General features: G+C 39.4%; 1 protein-coding gene across 3 annotated transcripts; it reads left to right on the forward strand.

Moving 5' to 3' along the window:
- Positions 1-602: 602 nt before the first annotated feature.
- CMTR2 (cap methyltransferase 2) lies at positions 603-9,671 on the forward strand. 3 transcript variants are annotated; one of them, XM_051974588.1, is made up of 3 exons: positions 611-1,094; positions 2,636-4,523; positions 9,126-9,671. In XM_051974588.1, exons 2-3 carry the CDS (start codon positions 2,655-2,657, stop codon positions 9,144-9,146), a joined length of 1,890 nt encoding a protein of 629 aa, XP_051830548.1. In that variant the 5' UTR covers positions 611-1,094; positions 2,636-2,654; the 3' UTR covers positions 9,147-9,671. The 3 variants fall into 3 exon arrangements, with proteins under 3 accessions (XP_051830547.1, XP_051830548.1, XP_051830549.1); XM_051974589.1 differs by having other exon boundaries at positions 9,129-9,671; XM_051974587.1 differs by lacking the exon at positions 9,126-9,671 and having other exon boundaries at positions 603-1,094; positions 2,636-8,406.
- The last annotated feature ends 679 nt before the right edge of the window (positions 9,672-10,350 follow it).

Here is a 10,350-nt window from a genome sequence, read left to right on the forward strand (position 1 = left end):
TAATTAAGATTTCTTGTATTACTCCTGCTGTTCTTTTCCAATTCCACCATGGTGGAAGGCAATATTATTATTAGTCTTAGTCCCCAATTTCATGATTGGGTAGCTAGTAGATAAGAGTGTGTGGAATCAGGAGGATCTGAATTCAAATCTGACCTCAGACACAAGCTGTGTGACCCTGGGGAAATCACTGAGCCCTGTTTGCCTCAGTTTCCTCATTTGGAACAAGAGCCGAAGTAGGAAATGGCCAACTACTCCGGTATCTTTGAGAGGAAAACGCCACGTGGGGTTACAAGGGGTCAGACATGTTTTTATTCTTTTCTTCCAATAACACCATGGTTATCATTCTCAATTCCACCATTATTGCCATTATTTTTTTCTCTCAATTCTGTCATTTTCCTCTTCCTTTTCTTTTTCTCTTCTTCCTCCTCCTCCTCCTTTTCCAATTCTGCCACCATCATCATTATTATTCTCCCCCAATAACGCCATGGTCATCATTATTACCCTCTCAGTTCCACAATGGTTATTATTATTTTGATACTCTCCCAGTTCCGCCTGGCTCCTCCCCCAATAACTCCGCCCCCGCCCTTCCCCCCCTCGGGGAGGGAACCGAACTCGAAGATCCCAGGAAGAGGACGAGAAGAGGGCGGAGCTCAAGGGCAAACGCAAAAGACGTCGATCTCGTGACGTCATCACGCATATACTTACCCGTGCGTGAACTGGCGGCTCGTGCGTGACCCTGGCGGCCCGTGCCGCTTCCCCGCCTCCGCCCTCCGGCACTTTCCTGTCCGGGGTTAGGGTCCTCGGCCGGGCGAGCCCCGCGGGCACTGTGCGATGCCCCCGGTGAGCTCCCGGGCCCCGGTGCGAGCCAGGGCAGGAAGGCCCGGTGGCCACCTACTCCCTGAAGAGGCATGACCGAGCCGAAGGCCGCTTGCGCCGCTGCCTCCCCCGGGCCCCGCTGCGGCCGCCTCCCGGAGCCAGGCCCTGCCCTGGGGCCCCGTCTCCTGAGGGCTCCGAGTGTGGATCTTGCGCGGCGGGGAATCGGGCTGCGATCTGGCGACTTGGGGGCCTGGCCCTCTTCGGTTCCCATCCCTCAGGTGTGTAGCTTTTCGCTGGCTTTCTTGTGCCGGTGACTTCGCGCCGGAACCTGTGAAGTAAAGGCGCTGGTCCTGCAGACCCGGAGCCCCGGGAGGCCTACGATCCCCGGGGCCTCAGGCAGGGGAGGGGGCGGGCTGAACCCCCCTCCCCCATTGGCTTGTTCCTCTGCGGGGAACTTGTCCCGCCCCCAGGCAGCGGAAACTCCCCCCTTCCCTCTAAGCTTCCTGGGCGCGGTTTCTTTCCTTTTCTCTTCCTCTAGATTGGAAGCTCCTTGAGGGCAGGCGCTGCTTGCGCTGCCCTTTGTGCTCCCAACATTTAGTGCCGCAGTTAAGGACTTCATAATGCTTGTGGACCATCAGAACCCGCTGGGGAGCTGGGAAGCACAGACTGCATTTATTTCCTGTATTTTCCCAAATTAGAGATGAGGAAGGCGAAGTCCAGAGCCTGCCTCGTGGTCACAGAATTAATACTTTTTGGAAGAGGGATTCGAACTCGCCTCTTCCGGTCAGATCACTTCACTGCTCTGTCCCCTGCAGCCTGAAATGCCCCTTTCCTGACTGACCAGTGCAAAAGGCTTCATCTCCCTTTGCTCTGGTTTCCTCAAGTGCAGCATACAAATAATTGAATTAAAAAGTCAGGTTATGGGGAATAAAGCCCTTTGTCCACTTGCAGCGGTTCTCCATGTTCACGTGTCTGGCTCATATTTGTAATTTGAATATCTAACCCCTTCCCAGCCCAAACCCATAACATTCTTCACGTTTCCTCAGAGACGCTCCTCCCCACTTGCTTTGCTCAGCCTTCCAGGGTTACTTTCTGTGCTGCCCTCCCGCTCTACTTGGTAACTTTGAGGCGGGGACATTGTCGTCATGTCATGTTCCGTCACGTTTGTATGCTGAACATCAGTCGCATTGCCTCCGCCAGCCTATGTCCTTAATAAGTATTTGTGATTTGATGGTTTTGGGCCAGCTCAGACTCCTAAATGACAGTGACCTCAACATGGGGCTGTGGGGGGAAATGGGAAATCAGGCTTCCTCCTCACCCCTCCTTGGGTCAATGGAAGGTGGTTTACATTTTTCACTAAACTGTTTTTTTTTCTTCTTCTTCTTTTTGTACAACTTCAAGTTATATTCATATACCTCATTTATTCTTAAAGGAATAAATTAAAGTTGAAATGCATTGCTGTGAACTAGATTAAGATATTGAGAATAGGTCGTGCCTTTGTTACATGGCATTGTAATAAAAAATGTGTCGAAATGCATGTAGTGTTTATGGATAGTCAATCTGAATTTTTTATACACAGAATTGAGATTCAGAATTGTTAAGATCTAGTGCTTCAAAGATTTGTGATTTTATTGTAGTAACAAAAAAGTATGATTTTCCCCACATGTTTACAGGCGGGGTCCATATTTATTCCCTAGGGAGGCAAATCTTTGAACTGAGCCTTTTGCCCTTTGCCCTTGGGAGTGATGGGCAGCTTTGGAGGTTGGAGTTGGGGAGATTATGGTTTGTTTAACTGGGTTTTTGTTTTAAATTTTCATAGGTTTTAATCTAATTTGAAAATGAGTAAGTGGAAGAAGACTTCAGGTGATCAGGCAGGAGGCCTTGAAAAATTCAGTCCTGATGTTCTTGCTGATGTCTCTGAACTCTTTGCCAAAAAGTTTTCCTACGGTAAACCACCCAATAATGAGTGGCAGTTACCAGATTCCAATGATGTTTTCACCTGTGATCACATGGAATTCAATTCACTTCTTGTTTTGAAGAATTCTATGAATGAAGTAAAGAACTTACTGAGTGATAAAAACCTAGATGATTGGCATCAGCACACTTCTTTCACCAACAAAGCTGGGAAAATCATTCCTCACGTGAAAAAGATCGTAAATGCGGAACTTTGTACTCAGGCTTGGTGTAAGTTCCATGAGGTATTATGTAGCTTCCCACTTATTCCACAAGAAGCTTTTCAGAATGGAGAGCTAAACTCGGTACACCTTTGTGAAGCTCCTGGTGCATTTATAGCCAGTCTCAACCACTATTTAAGATCTCATAATATACCCTGTGATTGGAACTGGGTAGCTAACACCCTGAATCCTTACCATGAAGCAAATGACAACCTTATGATGATTATGGATGATCGACTTATTGCAAATACCTTGCCATGGTGGTACTTTGGTCCAGATAACACTGGTGATATCATGACCCTGAAACATTTGACCGGGCTTCAGCATTTCATAAGCAACATGTCTCCTGTTCACTTGGTCACTGCAGATGGGAGTTTTGATTGTCAAGGAAATCCAGGTGAACAAGAAGCTTTGGTCTCACCTTTGCATTACTGTGAAGTAGTCACTGCGCTGATGACTCTTAGTAGTGGTGGCTCTTTTGTTTTGAAGATGTTTACCTTATTTGAACATTGTTCTATCAACTTGATGTACTTGTTAAATTGTTCCTTTGAGGAGATTCATGTTTTCAAACCTGCTACTAGCAAAGCTGGGAACTCAGAAGTCTATGTGGTTTGTCTTTGTTATCTGGGGAGAGAGGCCATCCATCCTGTGTTGACTAAAATGATGCATCATTTTGGAACTGAAATTATCAATAAAGCTCTTTTCCCCCAACATACAATTCCAGAATCTTTTCTCAAAAGACATGAAGAATGCTGTGTCTTCTTTCACAAGTATCAGTTGGAGACTATTTCTGAAAACATTCGTCTGTTTGAATGCATCAGTGAAGTGGAACAAGCCACGCTAAATAATTTAAGGGACTGTGCTGTGGAGCACTACATGCAAAAGTTCCAAATGAAGCGCCTTTCCAAAAGTAATTGGCTAGTAAAGAAATCCAACATTGGGTGTAGTATGAATTCTAAATGGTTTGGACAAAGAAACAGATACTTTAAAACCTATAATGAAAGAAAGATGCTAGAAGCGCTTTCATGGGAAGAGAAGATGGCCAATGGCTACTTCAATCATTGGACTGAAGAGCATGCTATAAATAATACTGGGAAAAATACCGTTTTAGAAAGTGTTTGCTCTAACCTTGAATATCACTTGTGGTATGTCTTAGAGGGAATGAAATTACCAAAGGTAAAGTGTTCTCCTTTTTGTGATGGGGAGATTTTAAAGACTCTAAATGAAGCCATCGAAAAGTCATGGGGTGGTGCCCTGAACTTGGGTTCCACAATTAGACAAAAGCCGCAGCATTGCTATTCTTGCCATGTACTTTCTGAAGAGTTGATTTTCTCTGAGTTGTTGAGTCTTACCAAGTGCTCTCAGGAGGAGTCAGCCGAAGGACTGAGCAACAAAATCAAGTGTCTGCTGGTGGGTTTGCCTCCTCCCGATAACAACACCTGTCAGGCTGTAGAAGTGAGCCTTTTGGAGTCTGCCGACCTCATGAATTTCCGCTGTTCGTTGCTTCATGATGGAGAACCCGGCTATCAGCAGGTATTTCTGGACTGCTTTCTGCGCTGCCTGTCTCGACTTCAACCAGGGGACGCTTTGATCTTGCCTGTGCTGTCCTGTTTTACCCGGTTCATGGCTGGCATGGTCTTTGTCCTGCATAGCTGCTTCAGGTTCGTCACGTTTTCTTGTCCGACTTCCTCCGAGCCCCTGAGCACTTGTGCAGTCCTTCTGTGTGTTGGCTATCGGGACCTCCCAACGCCTGTGCTCCAGTACTTGCAGAATCTGAAGGAACTGATGAGCACGTTGCTTGGCTCTGATGCTTCCCATCAGGTTTTGCAGTTTTTGCCAATGGAAGTTGTCCTTAATGGAATGCTGCTAGAGTTTTTATGGGATTTAAACACTGCCATTGCAAAAAGGCAGTTGCATTTGATCATTCAAGGAGAACAACAGCAGAAGTCCACACTGTAAAAGTGCAGACAGTGCTTTTTACCTTGGCTGTGTCTTTAGATTTCAAAATTGCATTTTGATTTATTTTAAAGCCTCAGGGATTTCAGTTTGGGGAAAGCTAGGTCTCCTTCAAGGTCTCTTCGGTTTCACACAGCTTCTCATTTTCTGTAACTTTAAGGTATACACCCATAAGCTGAGGGTTCTTCCAGCTTTTGGAAAGTTAATTCATATGATGTTCAGCTGCTAGACTTGGAATGTGTGTGGGTGTGGGTGTATGTGTGGGTGTGGGGGAAGGGTAATTATAGGGGCTATGCCTGTGTGAATTCATCTAGATGAGCTGATTTCTTACTCATAATAGGCAAGACATAGTAACTTTATAACACTCAATCTCATATTTTAAAGTATAAAAGGTCATATTGTTGGTGAGAGGAGATGAATCCATCTGAACAACTCTTTATTTCACCATTTCAGCCTTGATTTTCAGGGTGCCCATAACCTTTAGGCAATAGTCATCTTGCTCCATTCTTCACATATCTGTAGTTGTGTAAAACCATTTCTGAGATAGGTATTTGTGTGTATTCTGGGCCAAACTACTGAACCAAAATGGTATTAGGAATATTTGAACCAGCAATCATGTTTGAAATTCAAAGGAAAAGATATTCAGCATGCATTATAGACATCTCAGTATTAAAGACTTCACTTGGCAGTAATGTAATGTGTGTGAGAAATGACTTCACAATCAATTAATTCAATATTTTTTAGTGCATATTTATATATCTGTATGCTTAGATATAGAAATCTTCATATTGGGAACTTGGAATATATCATAAGGGGGAAAAGAATGAAGTATTGTGGGAAGAAATGATGGTTCAGTAGTAGTAATATTCACTGTTTTGACTATTTCAGTAGAAAACAACCTCATAAAAAGATCATTTATGGAAGAGTTAGTCAACTAAACAAACTAGCACTGGGGAAGGGGGTGTGTGGTAAGAGAAGTCTTTACTTTTTTTTTTTTTTTTTTTTTTTGCTTTCTCACTTAAATATTAGGGATAATAGGATTTCTGATTGGAAATATTGGACAAGTCAACACTAGTTAATAATTATGTGATCCCTGTGGATCAGCAAATTGGAGAATATCATTTTGACATGTTCATTTAAGACATTATTTGGCCATATTAAAAATAGATGCACGCTCGCTCTCTGATGGCTGAAGTAATTTGATAAATATTATTCTGCAAATTTTTCATGTTCTTGGCTTGCTATTTTGAGCTCCATTACAGGTTTATGAATAAGTCACTTGCAGAGAGAAATTTTATTTTCATTTATTTAAGAATAGAAGAGAAAGTTTGAAAAATGTGACTCATGCAGACATTTTCCCTTTAAGCAAAGCTTTGGGGTAGTTTAACAGTGTTCTTTCATTTACTGTGTCCTAATTTGTATTCATTAAAATTTAGGTTCTAAGATTATAATTTACATGGAAGGACATGTTCAGGGAAAGAGTTCTTAAGGGGAACAAAAATAAATGGATCTAATGTTGGTGTTCAGGATGTTACATCACCGCTTGTCTGGTAGCAGGAGTTAGGTTTGTAGAGGAAATTAATATCTTGATTAATTACTGGTCATTTTGTGGAAGGATTTTTTCTAAATGTAAAATAGAGGAGCCTAATAGATAATTCATTAACAAGAGAATTAGAAACTGTTGGAAAATTATTTTGTCTGGCAGCTCTGAGTGTGCATATGTGTTTGCTAGTTTGTTTTTTTTTGTTGTTGTTGTTGCCACTTTAACAAATTCTGCTGTATTATTGATCAGTGTATGCTTTAACAAAAACTTTTGATTAGCATGATTAGCATGAGATAGCATGTCATATTGGATAAAAAGATGGCCTTGGGACCAGGAAGACCTGGGGCTGGCATCTATATGACCCTAACTGGATCTCTTAATTGGTCAATACTCTGGGCAGCTCTCTAGGAAAATGGGGGTCAAGCCAAATCTGGTTCATCAATGAGAATGGTTTTTATGTTCTTAAATACAGTAAAACTATATTTAAAAATGTAAAAAAACCATTCTTAGCCCCTGGCTGTACAAAGACAAGTGGGCTGGCCAACCTGGGCAGTAAATTGCTCATCTCCACAGTAAGAATATAGGTTGCAGATAAGGTGCTAATCTGCATTGGTGGAGGATGTTTCTTTATTTGGGTGTTACCTCTGTCCCTGAAAGCTCAGGCCTAGCCCCTGTCCTGTCTCCTGAACAGTATGTGGTTAAATTCTAATTCTAATTCTAAAACTGAATTCCAATATTCTTGATACTTAAGGAGCTTCAAGGAAGATTTTAAAAGCCTAGCTTTTTAATAACCAGGAGTGGATCTTTTTTTTCCTTCTTAAGGCACTTTTCATCTAATTTACAGCATTTAAATTCAATCTGTAGGTGAGCCCCTAAAGTTAAATGATTTAGATGCAGATCCAACTTCCAACAATAATTGGAAGTGATTTCAGTTGAAGGAAAAAGGGTATCCTTTTGTATGAGAAGAGCAAGAAAGTTAAGAAATCAGGTATGTGGTCTGTTGTGGATCAAAGAGTTGTGACAAGTTAGATAATGTCTATGAAGTGCTTTGCAAATCTTAAAGGGCTGTGTAAATATTAACGATTACATTTTATGTGGATTGAGTTTTTTAATTAATTATCTTCAGTATGTTTTTTGAAGAGCAGGTAGCAGAACTCCACATTTTTACTTTAGTTCCTCAGTAAATTCAAGTTGAAAAGGAGCTGTTTTGTAAATTTTGTTTCTCCATTACATATTTATATTAGAGTGTGCTACTCCTAAGGGGGGAAAATAATTGTGGAACTTGTTAGATTTTTTTATGAGTTGTAATAATACTTAGATGATTTAAGTGGTATTAAATGTTTTTCCTCAAGTAAAAATCAGGACATTATAATTTGTTGTGTGTGATAATTGTTCTTATATTTGGAGTATGTATGTTATTTTATTCTAGTTTTAAAAATTCTAGTTGAAGTATGTATATGTTCTAGTTTTTTTATTGTAAATCTTGATATATAAAGAAAACTACTGAATGAGAAGAGCAAAGAAACTGTATTTATTGCTGTTATTCATTTTTGATAAGCATACAGAATTAAAAATTGTTTAAATCATCTTATCTCTTTTAATATAATTAATTGAAGAATATTTGTATTGGTTCTGATACATTAAGCATATGGGAAATGAATTTTTGACTCATACTTTAAGAAATGAAAATAATTTATAATTATAATCTGAATCAGATCTGTTTTTTCTGGGTATTCCCCTTTTCAGTTTTCATTAGAATATGCACGTTTAAGTGCTCTGTTGGTTGATATAAAAAGGGCAACACTGAATTTATTTACATTTTTTCCTTGTAATTTTTCATGTGTACTGTATTGAAATGGTATTTTTAATGAAAAATTATTATCTTTATAAATAAACAATCTTATTTAATTTGTTGAAGCTTCTGGTTCTTTTTTTGCATTAATATTTATTTGTTATAAAACAAATCATTTTGAGAGTATGGTAACAAAAATATGTTTGCTATCTGGATTTGAGGATTTCCTTCCATTCACTTCTCAATTAGGCCAGGATTAAAACCTACTTTTGCATACAAAACTTACTGAGGAAAATAAAAAGTAACAAAAAAAAATTACTAGTGGGTTTTCTCGAGTATAGTAAACTTGCTTTAAATGTTAAGCTTATAAAACAACCTTTTTTAGACTTCACCTAAATACCTGTGATTGAATTACAGAATTTTAGAATTAGAAGGCCACAGAATTAGTGGCATTTAGTTGATACCTGAAAGGAATTCCCTTTATAATGCATCTGGCAGATGTTCATCCAGCTTTTGCTTCATAGACCTCCAGTGAGGAAAATAAACATTAAATAAAGAACAGAAAGGATTGTATATACCTTCAAAACCACTATTATAGAAAATGCAATTTACTACACTTTTGGACAGTTCCTGATTGTTAGGAAATTTTTTCTAATACTAGCCTAAATTTGGCTCTTTGCAATTTCTTTGGTTCCCATTTCTGCCTTCTGATGTCAAACAAAACAGATCTCATCCCTCTTCCACACAACAACCCTTTATATAAAGAGTACCTTTACTATGTACATGTCTTTACCTTGCCCTCATTTCTCTCCTTACCCTCACATACTCCCCTTTTTCCTCCCAGCAGTTTTTCTTTACCAGATAAACACTTCCAGTTCCTTTAACTGATGCTCAGAAGACATAAACGTGAAGTCTTCAGCGTCCTGGTTGCTTTCTGGATATTAAGCTTATCAATATCTTTCCTAAATTTGACATCTGGAATTGAACATTACTGCAGATATGATCTAACAAGGAAGAATACTGAGAGACTGTCACTTATTCCTAGAAACTAAGCTGCAATTACAGTTTAAGATTGAATTAGATTTCTTTGGCTGCCATATTATACCGCTGCTGTATTGAATTTGTAGTTTGCTAAATCCCCAAGTCTTTTTTTTTTTTTTTTAAATTTTTTTTTGTTATTCTGAGAGTGACAAACTGTAACAAATAGAATGTAAGCTTGAGAGCAGAACTATTTGCCTTTCTATGTATATCCCCAGCACATAGTACAATAACTGATGCATAATGAAAATAAACATTAAATAAAGAACAGAAAGGATTGTATATATAATCACATCTACTGTGAATCAGCTTGTATTTTTGAAAAGTATGTAATAAAATCATTAGTTTCAAATGTGCCCTGCTTGTCTGTTTTCTAAACTTCAGTTCTGTTCTCAAACTGTTTTTATAATGATCTGATTCTGACTAGAACATTTTGGGACCTCGGGTTTAAGATGAGAATAAAATGAAACAATCATGGAATATCTAGCAGTCACTTAGTAAAATAGGATCCTTACTGAGCAAAGTTATAATCTTAATTCAGATGAGCCCAGCCTCCTTGCTTCTGTATTCACATGTAATGGCTCCCAGTCAGACTGGGCCCTTTTGTGCTCAGTAATCAGATAACTAAGGTCAACAGCATGAGTGGGCTAAGTCCCAAGAATGGTTTTAAATACAGCACTGTGGGTAACAGTTTACTTCTCACACAGATATAAGAGTAACTAACCTTTGGTCTGGATTACTCACTCTAACCTGCTTTATCAATGACAGGTCTAGTTTACCAGAGAAAGAACACTACTCTCAGATTTTTTAGGATTCTGCTTGAGAGCAACTATTGTGTGTGTAGGGAATTCATCTTCCTTCACTTTAGTTCCTGATCATCCACTGATTAATATTCATCTAAACAAATCAATCACTTAAAATAATTAGGGAATGAGAGAATAAGTATTTGTAAGCACTTAACTCTGTGCTAAATGCTTTATGGATATTTCAACAATGACACTTTAAATAAACATGTCTATTTACCTAGCAAT

This window comes from Antechinus flavipes, chromosome 2, assembly GCF_016432865.1.
Source record: "Antechinus flavipes isolate AdamAnt ecotype Samford, QLD, Australia chromosome 2, AdamAnt_v2, whole genome shotgun sequence".
NCBI lineage: Eukaryota > Metazoa > Chordata > Mammalia > Dasyuromorphia > Dasyuridae > Antechinus > Antechinus flavipes.

What these genes read in the sequence shown, in the direction of transcription:
- CMTR2 (XM_051974587.1), top strand. Translation starts at nt 2,655, where the DNA reads ATGAGTAAGTGGAAGAAGACTTCAGGTGATCAGGCAGGAGGCCTTGAA.